Source organism: Hyperoodon ampullatus (genome assembly GCF_949752795.1).
Source record: "Hyperoodon ampullatus genome assembly, chromosome: 12".
NCBI lineage: Eukaryota > Metazoa > Chordata > Mammalia > Artiodactyla > Ziphiidae > Hyperoodon > Hyperoodon ampullatus.
In genome coordinates, this window is record NC_136925.1 from 36,403,652 (window position 1) to 36,420,827 (window position 17,176).

A 17,176-nucleotide genomic window follows, 5' to 3' on the forward strand; every position below is an offset into this window, starting at 1 on the left:
TGCGCCACCAGGGAAGCCCAGAATATACATATATTTTAAATGCATATAAGATATGTTTCCACTGTATTTTAAAAAACTGGCGGCTCATAGCAGCATTATTCACAATAATGCTGTGGAAACACCCCAAGTGTCCATTGACGGATGACTGGATAAACAAAATGTATATGCACACAATGGAATATTATTCAATTTTTAAAAGGAAGGGAATTCTGACACATGGTACAACATGGAAATAAACCTTGAAGATGTTATGCTAAGTGAAATAGTCACAAAAGGACAAATACTATATAATGACATTTACATGAGGTACCTAGAACAGTCAAATACATAGAGACAGAAAGTAGAATGTGGTTACCAGGGACTGGGTGGAAGAGGGGATGCAGAGTTATCACTTAATGGGTTCAGATCTTCAGTTTCTCAAGATGAAAAAAGTTCTGGAGACAGATGGGGGTGATGCTTGCACAATAATGTGAATGTACTTAATGCCACTGAACTCTATAAATGATTAAACTCATAAACTTTATGTTGACGATTAAACAGATAAGTTTTATGTTAGCTATATTTTACCATGATTTTAAGAAGTAAAAAGAAAAAAAAAAACTAGCTGTCTCAACCAAATGCTAATAAAGAGATCTGAGCAACTAGTTACATGTATATTCTACTGTGAAGCTTGTTTTCTTTTGGACTAATATGCTAAAATAGATCAGTTATTCTGGCACTTATTTTCAGTTGTATTTCATTTTATCAACCATATAATTTTACCTTGATTAAAATAGGTCTGCTGTAATGTTTCCCCATCAACATCTCTCCCCCCAAAAAGGTGAAAAGAAACACATGACCTAACATTACAAATTTTTTTTGGTAGCATATTTACCTCCCTAATTGCTTCACTCAGATGAAGGTAAAAATGTGTATTATTTTATAAATAAATACCTACTATCTGCAGAATGCAGAAGCCTTAGGTATGAGAAGTTGGACTAAGAAGAAAACCTAGTAGAAACAATCTACAAATAAAGTCAGAAAAGCCATTAAAAACAAATGTGAGAAAGATGACAACAGTAACTATACAAGAAACGCTTGTAAGGTGGGCAAGAAGTATGAAAAAAGGGCACAGTTTCAGGCAATAATATGCAAGTCTTATAAATTCACTTTTAACATACTGCATTAAAGTCTGGCAAACCTCTTCTATTAAGGGCCAGAAAGTAAATATTTTCAGCTTTCAGGGCCTCCTTCTGTGGCAACTAGTCAAGTCTGCTGTGGTAGCTTGAAAGCAGCCACAGACAAGTAAACAAATGGGCGTGACTGTGCTCCAGCAAAACCCAATCTACAAAAGCAGGCAGCTGGCCAGATTTCAGTTGAGGGCAGTAGGCTGCCAACTATGGTTCTAGAGAATCAAAATAAATAAAAGGACAATTTGGAATAAGGTATATTAATGCACGTGGACTAAAAAACCGTGGATTCATATTCTATCCCCCAATGAATCAGACTCATGCACAGAAGTTCAAATCTAAAATACCCCTTTCTTACCAAAGTTCTAATTGTATCCCCGAGAAGGGGTAAGAGGTTCAATGGGCTAAAATGTTTCTAGTGGATTCCTCATTCCCACTAAAATGGGATGATAGCCCACCTATATGAAAACATTCAGAATGCTTTTCTTTCTTAAAAAAAAAAAAATATATATATATATATATATATATATATATATATATATATATATATATATATATATATATATATTTCTTAGTACCCAGAAATGAGCTAACAAGAGTCCAATTCTTTCTCTAAGCTCCTCTAAGTTTTTTCACAGGCGATTCTCAAGATACAGAATAAAATCTGGGACAGTAACTACAAAGACATATCACTTCAACCGAGGTTGGTTATTATCAAGACCCCTAAGGAATGTATAAACCACCTATGAGATGCATAAATATCCAAAGAATACATATTTTAATATAAAAACAAGAGAACAAGAGGCATGAAGAGCACAGCTGTGTTAAAAAGAAAAACACACACACTCTCTCTCCCCCTACATTCTCACCTGTGGATACAAAGAAAAGTTTTGGAAGGAAACTCTCCTCACCTCTGAGAATCAGGATTCCAAGTTTTGAAATGTTCAGGTTTTACTTTATGTTATTTTGTACTTTTACAATTTTACCGTAAGCATGTATTACTTTTAGTATTAAGATGTTTATGTTGAGATTACAGTTAAAAGATTTATCACCCTCATTATTAAGAGTCCATTTGACACATATATATGGAACCTAAGAAAAAAAAATGTCATGAAGAACCTAGGGGTAAGACAGGAATAAAGTCACAGACCTACTAGAGAATGGACTTGAGGATATGGGGAGGGGGAAGGGTAAACTGTGACAAAGCGAGAGAGTGGCATGGACATATATACACTACTAAACGTAAAATAGACAGCTAGTGGGAAGCAGCCGCATAGCACAGGGAGATCAGCTCGGTGCTTTGTGACCACCTGGATGGGTGGGATAGGGAGGGCGGGAGGGAGGCAGATGCAAGAGGGAGGAGATATGGGAACATATGTATATGTATAACTTATTCACTTTGTTATACAGCAGAAACTAACACACCATTGTAAAGCAATTATACTCCAATAAAGATGTAAAAAAAAAAAGAGAGTCCATTTGAGTACTAATATTTTTAACAAAAGAATATTCACTCAAAGGACTTCTACCATCTGTAAAGATCACCACATAAGAAGAATATTTATATACACAATCCAAGAGAGATGGTGTTTGTGGGTAAAATCTCACGGTAGAACAATACCTCAGCTCCACCCATCCACTTAGGCTCATCAGGAAACTCAGCACACAAAATATCTTCTGACTGATCCGTCCCCAAGACATGGTAGCAGAGCTTTTGGTGGAGATTGGTGGATGTTTCTGTGCCTAAAGGAATTAAAAACGTACACTGAAATGCAGCTGACAGTTTTAAGAAAATCTATTCCTCCCATACTGTACAATGCTAGAAATATTTAAAAAGCTAAGTATCTGGTTGCTGGACTGTAGGATACAAGGTTAATATACAAAAGTTAATCCATTTCCTATATACTAACAATGAACAAGTGGAATTTGAAATTAAAAACACAGTACCATTTACATTAGCAGCCCCCATAATGAAATACTTAGGTATAAATCTAATAAAATATGTATAAGGTCTATAGGAGAACTACAAAACTGATGAAAGAAATCAAAGAATAACTAAATAAATGGAAAGATATACTCAATATATTATGGACAGAAACACTCAATATTGTCAGGATGACAGTTCTTTTCAACTTAATCTACAGATGCAATGCAATCCCAGTCAAAATCCCAGCAAGTTATTTTGTGGATATGGACAAACTGATCCTAAAGTTTATGAGGAGAGGTAAAATACCCAGAAGAGCCAACACAATACTGAAGGAAGAAAACAAAGGTGGACAACTGACACTACCTGACTTCAAGATTTATTATAAATAATAAAGACAGTGTGGTATTAGCAAAATAGACAAATAGATCAAAGGAACAGAGTAGAGAGCCCAGAAACAGACCCACATAAATACAGTCAACTGATCTCTGATAAGGGAACAAAGGCAATACGATGTAGAAAAGACAGTCTTTTCAACAAATGGTTCTGGAACAACTGGGCAACCCCATGCAGAAAATGAATCAAGACACAGACCTTATACACTTCACAAAAATTAACCCAAAATGGATCACAGACCTAAAAATGTAAATGCAATTATAAAACTCCTAGAAGATAACACAGGAGAAAATCTAGATGACCTTGGATTTGGTGATGACTTTTTAGATACAACACCGAAAGCATAATCCATGAAAGAAATAACTGATAAGCCAAACTTCATTAAAATTAAAACCTTCGGCTCCACGAAAAGATACTGTCAAGAGAATGAAAAGACAAGCAAATATTTGATAAAGGACTGTTACCCAAAATATACAAAGAACTTTTAAAATTCAACAATAAGAAAATGAAGAACCCAATTTAAAAAATGGGCCAGAGACTTTAACAGATCTTAACCTCACCGAAGAAGAAATACGAATGGAAAATAAGCATGTGAAAAGATGCTCCTCAGCATATGTCAACAAGGAACTGTAAATTAAAACAATGAGATACCACCACACACCTATTAGAATGGCCAAAACCCAGAACATTCAAAACACCAAATGCTGGCCAAGATGTGGAACAACAGGAACTCTCATTCATTGCTGGTGGGAATGCAAATGGTACAGCCACTTTGGAAGACAGTTTGGCAGTTTCTTACAAAACTAAACATACTGTTATGATATAGGAACTGTGCTCCTTGGTATTTACCCAAATGAGTTGAAAACTGACATTCACACAAAAACCTGTACACGGATGTTAACAGCAGCTTTATTCATAATTGCCAAAACTTGGAAGCAACCAAGATGTCCTTCAGAGGTGAATGGCTAAACAAACTATAGTACATCTAGACAATGGAATATTATTTAATGCTAAAATAATGTTTTTTAGTGTTTTTATCAAGCCATAAAAATACATGGAAAAAACTTAAATGCACATCACTAAGTGAAAGAAGCCAATCTGAAAGTCTATATACTGTATGATTCCAACTACATGACATTCTGGAAAAGGCAAAGCTATAGAGATAGTAAAAAAGATCAGTGGTTGCCAGGGGCTGGCAGGGGAGGGAAGGATGTATAGGTGGAACACAGGATTATTAAGGCAGTGAAAACACTCTACGATACTACAATGGTAGATGTATATCATCATATGTTTGCCCAAACCCATGGAATGTACAACACCACGAGTGAACTCTAACGTAACCTGTGGATTTGGGGTGATTATGATGTGTCCGTGCAGGCTCATCTACTGTACCCTCTGATGGGGATGCTGATAATGGGGGAGGCCATGCATGTGTGAGGGGCAGAGGGTATATGGGAAATCTCGGTACCTTATGCTCAGTTTTGCTGTGAACCTGAAACTGCTCTAAAAGATTAAATCTATTAAAAAAAAAGAGAGAGAGTTAAGTATCAGTTGGGTATCACCCTGGAAATAATCACATATATTTGCTGATTTTGGAGGCTGATTTTTCTTCAGGACAATGAAGAAAAAAAAGGAAGATAATACCATAACATTAAAAAAAAAAAAGCTTAACTTGGTGATTTTCCATGGGTTTTCCAGGAACACTGGTAACAAGCACATAGCCAGAATTGCTTAGCCTCATTCATAAGTCCTCCACCACACAACCTGAAAGGCTGTTGAGGTCTTCCTAACAGGACAGCAAAATTACAGCTGGGAGAAGATGCTGGCTTTCTTAAATCAACCACAGTGACTAATTATTACTATTTCTGCCAATGGAAATTAAGGCTAAATAATAATTTCCATGTTTTTCACAAGTTAACTTAATAACACTGTTCTCTAAAAAGAAATGGCCAGTTATATACTTTTTTGGTCTCCTAGAACTTGGAAACAGCCAACACTTTCTAACTCAGCAGCACTCTTAATATAGGCAGCTAATTCAGTGTACAGAGCACAGAGGTCTTTCTTTAGCCAACACCCTTGAATAAAAAGCCTACTCCTAGCTCCTCTTGTAGTTCATTGGTGAACTAAGAAAAAGGTACTACAGTAATCTAATCAAAGGCAGCAAAAGCTATTGATAAATGCAGCTGAAACAGATGAAAAGTATTATAGCCTTATTCCCAACTCAACTGGGGGGAAAAGAGAAAAGAAAACCTATCTAAAGATGACAAAGATACAGCAATTCATGATAAGGGGACAGCATGTGCAGGAGAAAGCACTGGACTAGCCGTGCTTCCTGCCAGCTCTAGGCCCTGCAACAAGTACCTGAGACTCTGCATCCCAGCTCCAAAACTCTAGCAAAGGGATGGTAACCCACCTGTAAAGATCAACCAAGACAACATGAAAATGCTGTACATCACATGGAAATATGGAGCAGCGTAAAGAAGAAGTACCAGCAAGGTACAAGCTACAGGGCCCTTCCTGCCTGGGAAGGTGAGAGGTGAAGGGGAAAAGAAAGAGGGACCACTTGCACACAGCAGGATCTTTGTGCAATTCAAGTGGAGAACAAAGGTGTGTCCTGGAAGTTAACGAGGACAAAAGTGTCAAGACAAGTGTGACCAACAGGTGACCTGTAACTTCCGAGCAGAGAAAGAGATGTGATTCCTGCAAAATTTTATCATCACTCAGCATCATTAAATAAGTTGGTTTTGTTAAAAAAAAAAAATCCATCTTCTCCATGATCCCCTTGGGAGAAAGAATGCATATGTGAAGAATGGACGGCAATAAAAATGGCCCCAATTTTTCACAGTTCCCTGTAACTCCCTCCCAACCCCTTGAATAGCAGTTGGTCCTGTGACTTGCTTTGGCCCAAAGAATACAGTGAAGTGATGTTCCAGTAGCAAGCCGAGGCATCAAAGAGGTCGTGCCTTTCAGCTCTCCCCCTTGGAATCCTGCTGAGCTGCCATGTGAACAAACCTGGACTGGCCTGCTAGAGAATGAGAGACCACATGGAGCAGAACTGACACCCCAGACATGTGAAAAAGTCATGCTAACATCAGTCAACTGACCAGCAGCTCATCTCAGATACATGATAGAATTCAGCTAAGCCCAGAAGAACTGCCTGGCCAACCTGCAGACTCACAGCGAAAATAAGTGGTCGTTATTCTGAACCACAAAGTTTTGGCAGGAACTGTTACACAACTATGCTAACAGATACAATGTCCTTCGAGGAAACATGATTCTAGACCAAGCAACCTCTATGTAGGGTTTAGCTTCTTTAAGTCATGTGAAGTCACACTTCATTTCATGAAAAAGGTGCTTCATCTGAAGTCTCAACCTACCATCACTTTTCCCATCCTGTTGTGGGTATGCGTTGTAGAACATTCCCTTCCCATCGTGGGTCCAGGCCATACAGCTGAACTTGACTCTTTCGAGCACATCTGGAAGCTCTTTGGCACCATCGACTTTCATGAACTTGATCGTCACCCAATCTGAGCCACTGGCACTCAGACCATAGGCGAAATATTCACCATCTTCACTGAATGCATAGCCTAAGGGACACACGAGAAATTGTCAAATGGTGAACATGGGGACACAACTCCCAGCCTTGCCCACTGCCCACTGTGCTGTCTGACAAAGCTCTCTGTCACACATGGAAGCAGAATGTGACAACAGGAGGAGCAGGCAATTGGTTGTGAGGAATTCTGGGGGCTCACCCAGGTCCCCCAGGAATTTGCCTTATGACCTTGGACAAGTTTCTTAACCTTTCCAGGCTTTAGTTTCTTCATCTGTAAAATGAAGTAATAGATTATATGGCCACTAAGATGCTTCCATTGAAAAATTTTCTATAATCAATAAGCAGTTCATTTAAAAGCAGAGCTCATCTGGGACTTTCAGCGTATTTTATTTATACTTGGAAGAAGGGGGAAAAGGAGTAAGGAAACTGCTTTTAGAGTAATGACTGAATGTAACAGAACTAAACTGGAGCCATTACATAATTTTTGGAATGGACTCCAAACTACTTGAAATCCCTCTTTACAACCTCGTTTTCTGAGCATTGCTGGCACTCCAGGACTCATGTCCACACCATCCGACAACTAAAAGCCCAGGTAAATGAAGCCTGAGGGTTTGCAATGAAGACTCACGCAGTGCACATTCCAAAAGTGACCGTGAAAAAATAAGGAAAGCAACACCACTGATGGACTAACGCACTGTCCCCCATTCTTTGGGGCCATCACAGACAGAATGTTCTAACCACTGTGGAATGTTTCTTGACAAATATTTATATGTTTCTATTAGCTTTATGATGATAAGGAATGTGTAGTGTTTGGTACCAGATACCGACACCAGAGATTTCCTCTTATGATGTCTGTTAAACTTCACTGGGGGTTAAAAATTATCCTAAGAGACCCAACTATTTTCACAGGTTTCCTACTATTTTACGTGGAACTTCTACTAGTGAAAAATAAGGTTAAAATTTCATAAAACCTTCTTATTAATCACTTATAATTCCTATAAAGTATCCAGGCTCAAACGTCTATAAACGCAGAAAAGAGTCAAGAATATGATGAGGAGTAAATATTCACTTTTTACTCTACATAAATTATATATAATTTTAAAAATTTCATGAAAAATGTAAATAAAACACTTTGACTTGAAATATATGTTTAAAAAATCATATACTATCAAAAGAATCTGAATGTCTACCTATACCGTGACTTCCCTATAATATCATCTTCAGAAAACTCAAAGACTGAGACCAAGTCCCATGTCTAATTCACCTTGTCATCCATCAGGGTCCATACATGACAAGCATTACATAAAAATGTTACTGGAATTAATTATCAGAGTGAGAGGTGAGACCCTGTTATAATGAAGTCCTCTGGATGAGTTGCAAGATAGATCTTGGTTAAAATGAAATAAACTTCTATTTAGGGTGTATTACTGCACAGAATCAGTGTATTAAATTCACTCACAACTGGTCTTCATTTCCAAAACCAAATTCATGGAAGAATGCTCACAATAAGCTGGCTGGCATCTTATTTCCAATACTGATTACTCTCAATACTGATGAGATTAAAGATCATCGTGTACATACACAGCCTATTGGGGGAGAGGAGGAGGGAAGCACTAAATGACTGAATGCCTTTATAAAAGGGTCTTCTCACACAGATCTGCTGGAACAGGCCTCTTTAATTCCCACCTAATCAGTTACAGGACTTCAGCGTTCCAACTGCTCAGTTCTATAGGGCTGAACCTACACTTGTGCTTTTTCTACAAAAGAGAAGATGCTACAGAGGAAATGCTGAGCCAACTTAACTAAAAACATCTAGAATACTAGCCAGAGATGATTTTCAAAGTGTACAATTTTTAAACCACAGAACCAGAGTGTAGACAACTTCCTTACCCTAGAAGTGGTGCTTATGGGGTAATCTCATGGCCCGTAAAGGAGGTTATCTCGGAGGAAGTTATTTAGGAGACATATGGCAAGGGCATACATATTTTTGCATACAGCAAAACATACTTATTCAGCTTTTAAACTTGCATCCTCTGGGGACAAGGCACCAAGTTGTCTAATTTCTACAAGACTGTGTTTTATACTTTTAATTCTAACATACTAACAATTAACTAAATTTGAAAACATCACTTTTTCCACACAAGGAAGCAGATTTCATAAATATTCTTTCCTGTTTTATATTTATAGTTAAAACATTTTTTGTACAACTTAAATTTCTTACAGAAGAGAATTAATTTTTTTCCAAACATAGACAGGTCTCAGAGAAGCTACAGAGAGTGATGATGATACTTCAAGATCCCAGAAGCCCTAGAAGCTAATTTAGGTCCAGTGTGAATTATTCTCTAGTCCTGCTTCATGCCATCAGAAGGAGATGTGACTACCCACGTGTTCTGAATTTACCGTGCATAAATCAGCTTTCCTGACACTGCGTGTGCATCTGTTCTACAATACGGTCCACACTCTGTCTGGTCTTTCAGAGCTGCGAGCAAGGGCCCCGGGACTCCCGTGGGCCTGGCTGTGTAGCCCTCACCTCGGAGCGCCACCGTGCCGTCATCGGAGAGTATGTTGGGGTCAAGGAACACTCTGGCTTCACCCTCTAAGGAGTCCTGTACATATAATACTCGTTGGTTCTGCAAACCTGTATTGTAAAAATAGAAATACCTGGGGGACAGAGATGGTCTTTATTCAGCTATGGGGTTTTCTAGTTGTGGAGAAAAACCAAATACATACAAACAAATAGAAAAAGGAAAACAACATACAAAGGTACAACTGCAAACAGGCCGTGCCAGGGACATGGGGACTAGAGTGGAAGATCCCACCATCTCCCTGTAGCTAGAGTTTGTTCCCTGAATTGCTTTAGGAATTCAAATAATATATTGTAATTCTACACATTAGCTAAATAAAGCCTGCTTTATTTCCTAAAATGAAAACTCATATTCAAATAAAGCAGTAACTTTTTCTTTTCAATGGAGAAGACAGCAGATTTGCTAAAATGAAGTGCTGGTTCCCATCCCTAGCCAGGGTGCTAGGGTAGGGGGTGGGCAAACCTTTTCTGTAACGGGCAAGACTGCAAATTAATTAAGCTTTGTGCACCACACAGACTCTGATGCTACTACTCAATTCTGCAGTTGTTGTACAAAAGCAGCCATGAATAACACACAAACAATGGGCATGGCTGTGTGCCATTTAAACTTTATTTACAAAACAGGGGGTAGATAGGGCTTGGCATGCAGATCATACTTTGCTAATCCCTATGTATGTGAAGTCTAACAAACTCTAAATTTGTGGTAGTGGTTCCAAAGAGAGTTAAAAAGCAAACAAGAGACTATGTTTTAAGTGGGTGTCAGAGGGCAAGGAACAAGAGAGGTGAATTAACAAGAGAGGTGAATTAATGGGTGCTGGATCCTGGCCCATTTCCATTCCTGGATGGAAGAAATGCATATAATAACGTCTTCTCAAGTAGTATAAGCTAAAGAGAATTAATTTCAGAGGGAAACAAATCTCCACTGCTGTCTATGAATCCTGCTATCTCACCAATTACTAGCCACAAGACAACAATCATTTTCTACAATCTAGACTTCCTCCTAGGACACATCTCTGCTAAATTTCTTAGTCCTTCTTTTAAGAATGTGGTCAACAGACCAAAAAATATTATTCTCATATTCCAGCATAGAAATAAATTGATTTTATAATGAATTAAGTTTATAAACTGATAAGTTATTCAGAATTTGTACTGTAAAATTTAAGAACGCATTAGATCAGAAAAGTAAAAAGAAAATTAAATGAAAGCAACTTCACATACCTTTTCCCTTTCTTGAAGTGGCAACTATACTTGGGATAGTCATACAATTCAGTCATTCTCTCTTTGTATAAACCTCTGATAGGACACTGCTCAAGAAATGGCACAGTAATCTTGTTCTGGGCCTCCACAAAAGCCTGGAGAGAAAATTTAAATGAACAAAGTAAGTCAGATATAAAATTTTCCATGGGGAGTGTTATCCATTAATATATATCAGCAAGATTCAGCAATTTTACTCCTGGGAATATATCCTAAGGAAACAAAAACACTGTGTCAAAGAGATATCTGCACCCCCATGCTCATAGCAGCATTATTTACAATAGTCACGACATGGAAACAACCTAAGTGTCCACTGATGGATGAATGAGTAAAGAAAAGGTGTGGAATATATATAGACAATCAAATATTATTCAGTCATAAAAAAGTAGGAAATTCTGCCATTTGGGACAATATGGATGGACCTTGAGGGCATTATGTTAAGTTGAACGGAGAAAGACGAATACTGTATGATCTCACTCATATGTGGATTCTTAAAATACAAAACAAAACAAAAGCCCCAAACTCATAGAAAAATCAGATCTGTGGTTACCAGAGGCAGGGGATAAAGGGAGTAGAACTGGATGAAGGTGGTCAAAAGACACAAACTTCCAGTTATAAGATAAATAAGTACTAGAGATGTAATGCACAACATGATGACTACAATTAACACTGCTATATCATATACATGAAAGTTGTTAAAAGAGAATAAATCCTAAAAGAGTTCTAATCACAAGGAAAAAAGTATTTTTTTTCTTTCTTTTGATATCTGTAGGAGATGACGGATGTCAACTAAACTTGTCCTGGTAATCATTTCATGATACACGTAAGTCAAATCATTATGTTCAACACCTTAAACTTATACAGTGTGGTACATCAATTATATCTCAATAAAATCGGGAAAAAAACATTTAAAAAATGTATCAGTGAAAGCATATTTTCCCTCAATAAATAACAACAACTAATACTTCCATGGCACTAAGTATGCACCAAGCAGGTATTAACTCATTTAGGGCTCATAATCCTATACAGAAGGTTCTGTTTTAGCCCAGCTTTCTGGATGGAGAGACTGAGTCAGAGTGGTCAAAAAGGTGCCGAACATCACGCAGCTGCGAGTGGCGGAGCCGGCTCCCAAATCTACGCTCTAACCAAACACAGCATCAGCTACTCAGATCACGCACTGTCAAGAAACTACACTCACCCTGTGCAAGGCTCCAGGCCCCTCAGCAGCTGGTGAGCCCCAAACAACAGAGTTAAAGAAACCAAGTTAGAGATACCTAGGTACTATTTTATCAACTTCTGGTTTTGGCCGCATTAGGTTTTCGTTGCCGCGCACGGGCTTTCTCTAGTTGCGGCGAGCGGGGGCTACTCTTCATTGTGGTGCGCGGGCTTCTCATTGCGGTGGCTTCTCTTGTTGCGGAGCACGGGCTCTAGGCGCGTGGGCTTCAGTAGTTGTGGCACACGGGCCCAGTTGCTCCGTGGCATGTGGGATCTTCCCAGACTAGGGCTCGAACCCGTGTCCCCTGCATTAGCAGGCGGATTCCTAACCACTGCACTGCCGGGGAAGTCCCATATCAATTTTGTTTTTCACAATCTTTCTAAGACCTACTACCCTTGTCAACTCCAGAGAACTTTGGTAAATGCTGAAACTAAAGAATATTTAAAACAACATTAGAAAGTGAATTGAATAAGTATGTCAACAATAATGGTTTATAAGATGAGCAAGAGATGGCCTGCAGGCCATCAGGAGACCCTGGCAGCAAAAGCAGGGGAAGGAGCAGTTTTTACAACAGATCAGTTGTATCCAAGCATAACCTATTTATAACTAAGCAGTTAGAAAGTTTATAATACTATAAAAACTTGGCTTCATAATAATTCACATCTGGCTATTAGAAATGAAACAAGAATAAATGTATCAGCTCTAAATTCAATCGAAGGTTTAATCAGATGTCTATACAAAGGTAAACCCTTTTGATAGGAGAAAACTTCAGGAAATTAACAACTTACTATACTTGGAATGGCAGGCAAAAATGCGTTATTATCAGAGTTCATCCAGATCTGAGGGCAGACCCCAGCTCCAAACGGTCTCTAAACGGGCTCTCCTACACAAACCACTGACCCCGCCCTGCAGAACCACGATTCTGAGCTGAGAGGAAGCTGTTCTAAAACTCGAGGTTTACAATGCACTTGAAAACAAGTGAGAAAGACTGTGAGGTATGAGTACAATGATGAATAACAGCTTTGCAAGAGGATCAATTCAAGAGAAATAAAACTGTTAGGGGTCCCATTTCTTATTTCATTCAAACAGAAAATAAAATTGACTGAGTCCCACAGAAATACAACTCCAACTGCTTATCACGAGGGACTGGCAAACCTCGCCCTGGCCGGCTTTCCTATGGCACTTAAGCTTAGAATAGTTTTTATATTTTTAACTGTTGGGCAGCAGCGGGGGGAGGGGCGGGCTGCAAACCCAGCAGTGACCTAGGTGGCTCACATCTACAATATTTCCTGTGTGGCCCTTCACGGGAAAAGTTTGCTGACCCCACTCTATCTCATTAAAAAGTGTCAACAAGGAGATTAACTCTTGTCTTTTAGTTACAAAATCAATGCACAGCTGCGAAGCCACGCGGGGGCAGCGTTCTGGAGATTGCTAAGCGCGTGCAAGAGCATCACCTGATTTCACGGGCGAAGGAAATGCCAGGCCTCCTTTACGGACGTGGAAAGGGAGGCAGGTGGCACTGAAGGCACTCGGCCAGCACCACACAGCGAGTGAGCGATACTGCTGAAGCGGAGTCATGTTCTTCCAGCCACTGTAACAGTGACCGAGGCCCACTCCTTGCCTGATACTGGATGTGGAGACAAAGCAGACCCACTGGGGAGAAGGCAGACCCACTGGGGAGAAGCCTGGGCTTCCTCTGATCTCCTCCTGCTTGGGCTGGGCTCAGCAGGGCAGGCCCATCAGGGTGCTGGAGTGTCGACAAGGATTTAATAGGAAGCTAGTGTGCATCAGTACCGATCCTGGCATGGTGGGTGGAGGGGTGAGAAATCCAAGGCAAGAGACCCCTGCCACTGTGGAGCGAACATTCTACCGGGGGAGACAAGACACAAGCCAGAGGGTTGCAGAGAACGGTTAGTCCTAAGGACGCACGCAGGGTAGCCGTGGAGCGAAGCTGCTACTCGAAGTAGCATCCACGAGGCACGCAGCTCCTGAACCGCTACTGCCAGCCCACGGCGGGCGCAGGGAGCGGGAGGGGGCGTCACAGCAATGTGACGCTGCTGTGACATCTTCGTTACATTTCACAGAAATATAAAGCCCCCACGGAAATTTGAAAACCATCATTCACCACCAATCCTGGGCAACACTGGGATGGGGGTGTCCTTACTTCTAGCAGGATGGCCAGGGAGGCTCTTCTGAGGCTCTGAATTGAGATCTGATAGGCAAGAGGGAGCAGCTCTGTAAAGACGAGAAGAGCGTTCCAGGCCAAGGAAACTGCAGGTGCCGGGCCCTGGGTGGAGGAGCTTGGCAGGTGAGAAGAAGAGTAGGGAGGTCAGGGAGGCTGGGGATGAGTGAGAGAGACTGAGACCCAGGCTGAAGCTAGATCCCGTGGGCCCTGGTGGGCAGATGTGAAGTTTGAATCTTCATTCCCAATGCAAACAAGCTATGACTGGGTGAGGAGACAGTTACATAGTCTGGTTTACCTTTTCAAAGGACTACTCTTGCTCTCGGTGGAAAACAGACTACAGGGGAGCAAAAGGAGAAATAGGGAAGCCGGGGCAGCGGTCCAGTGAGAGACAAGGCCAAGTGGAATGGCTGGTCTCTAAAGGAGCAGGAACGACCATTGTAATGGGAGTAAGGACAGAGAAGATGGGCACAGCGCAGGCTCACGTCTAGATTTGATGGCTATTTCCCAGAAGGGCCTCACTAGAACATTCTAGCTGCTTAGGGCTCCCACCCTGAGACCCCCAGCAGACTGAGGGTCTTGGCTGGCCCCTTCCCCTTCCACTGGGGGTCCTCTGAGGAGGGAGCCCTGCAGACTTCGTTTCCCTAATCCTTCTGATGTGTGTTTGTACGAGGCTGCATCTAGGCCTTATACTCTGGATCTTGGAGGACCACGGTGGGTGCATGAATCATAGATCCTCAGTTGATTTTCCCCGGAAAGGTGGAACTGCACCCTCCCATGGTTTCTCTATCTTGCTTTGCTTCTCAGGTACAGTTACAACTGCTGCAACAGAACCCATCTCACACTGAAGCAGGCACACTGGCTTTTCTCATTTAAAATGTTCAGGAAACCATGAAGCCAGCCGTAGGAACGCTACTAAATAACCAGGCTCATTATATACAATCTTGCTACCGCTCACCCACAAATGTTAGTCAATTACTTTAACTAGAGCAATATTTAAAGACTGAACCCTTCCAAGTCCAGTATCTAGATGCAAACAATGTTCAAGTTCTTAAAAGTCTAAGTTCTGGCATAGTGTACATATTTATAATTTGGGCAAGTCCTTTTCATGAAGGCGGGTACAAATTTTCTGTAAAGGGGCTTTGTGAAATGCAGGGTTCCAAAGAATGCCAGTAGTGCCTTCTTGGCCATTTATGGACTTAATAGTCTGGCTTCTGGGTCTGAAAACTAGAACAAATTTGGGGGAAAGGGAGAAGAGGTATAAGGATAAAGAAAAGGAAAATGGGAGGAGTTGCAGAATGGTAAAGAAGCAGGGTGAGGAGAGTGAAATTCTCCTTGTCCCTCAGGAGTCTCAGCATCGAAAGTCACACTCCAGGATATTATTAAAATCACTGAAACCTGAAAGCCCATGAAATGACACCAGCAGCTGAGCCTTTAAAGAGGATCACCAGTTTAGAGTTTATAGCTATGGATGAGTCTGAAAATATTTTTCTAAGAACAGCTGCTCAAAGCTAAGAAATCCAATTCACATTTCATTTTGCCTTGACTATCAGAAACCTTCAAAGCAAAGTTCCAGTTATGCAAGACGATTAAATCTGAGAGCTCTGCTGTGTAACACCGTGCCTGTAGTTAGCGATGTTATACCGTACACATTAACGCATTAAACGCTGTTCAGAGGGCAGATCTCATGTTGAACGTTCTTACCATAATCTACAAAAACAACAACAACAACCACCACAAGAAAAAAACAAAGCTACCTGGCAAAGGGTGGCTCAGTTTGGGAGCTGGAGATGCTTTTACCTTCACTGTCTTCAGAAAGAATTTTTGTCAAGTTGTCCTCATATGTACTACGCTTTAATCCACAAAATATCTCAAGTCCTTTTACAAGCACAATTTTTACATATAGGAATAAAAAGGATGCATACAACTCATTAAATAGATACGTATATAGAACATCACGACGGGCAACACAGGATTAAACAGATGAATCACAAGGATAAAGATAAGAGCTACAGGAGAACAAATGAAGGGGAAACTACTTCTGGGATAGGGTGGCGTAGGCCTTGGGGAGTGGGGCAGGCAGGCAGTCCAATGCCCAGGAGGGACTTCCAGCTGGGAGACCCACTCCATCATGGGTACCACCCAGGTGAAACCAGGGATGGTGCTATCTACAACCCACAAACTTGGAGGAGTTTCTGTTGCAAATTATAAGTAGGTGTGTGTAAATATATTATTTATTTAAATATATAGATACACACACACACACACACACAAAGACACACACAAAGACACACACATATGAATGAGCTGGTTAAAGCAAGTGGTTGGTGCCACAGCACGGCCTGGCAGGAAACCCCGATCGTAGTCACGTGTGAAGGGCTGAGAGCATCCTGGAGGCTGAGAGCATCCTGGAGGCCAGAGGAGGAAGCACACCTGGACCCCTTCTCCCTGCTGGGAGTGCAGCAGAATTCGGAAATGACCCTCCAAGTGCAGGGATATGCCCGTAAATGAGAAGGCAAGAGGTGGCAAAGCTCATCCCGGAGGCTGCAGGAGGACCCAGGGCCAGGAGGGCTGGACGGTCACATGGAGAACCAGAGGCATGCCAAACAGAGAATGAGAGGCAGCTGCTTCAGCAGACAGCTTTAGAAACGGAGACTACGGAGGAATGGGGTAACGTACAAGACAGATTTAGGAACCTACACCCAAAAGAGAGAAGAAAGAGGGCCCCTTATTTTCCAGTGTGCTCCGAACTTTCAAACATTAGCAGTCCATCAGACGACAAAGAAAAGCTCGCTCGGGTCACGGTTGTAACTACAATGCCATTACCTCAACCCAGAGAGGGGCCTTTCTCTTCCTGGTCCCACAAACCCCTACAAACCCCAAGGACGAGCCACATCA

General features: G+C 40.9%; 1 protein-coding gene across 1 annotated transcript in view; it reads right to left on the minus strand.

The window, feature by feature from the left end:
* PREP (prolyl endopeptidase) overlaps positions 1-17,176 on the minus strand; it is a 143,709-nt gene that overhangs the window by 106,649 nt on the left and 19,884 nt on the right. The window contains exons 3-6 of the mRNA XM_079716332.1: positions 10,845-10,978; positions 9,573-9,703; positions 6,867-7,076; positions 2,791-2,912 (exon numbers count right to left, since the gene is read on the minus strand). Coding sequence (XP_079572458.1) covers positions 2,791-2,912; positions 6,867-7,076; positions 9,573-9,703; positions 10,845-10,978 — 597 coding nt within the window. The remainder of the gene's footprint in view (positions 1-2,790; positions 2,913-6,866; positions 7,077-9,572; positions 9,704-10,844; positions 10,979-17,176) is intronic.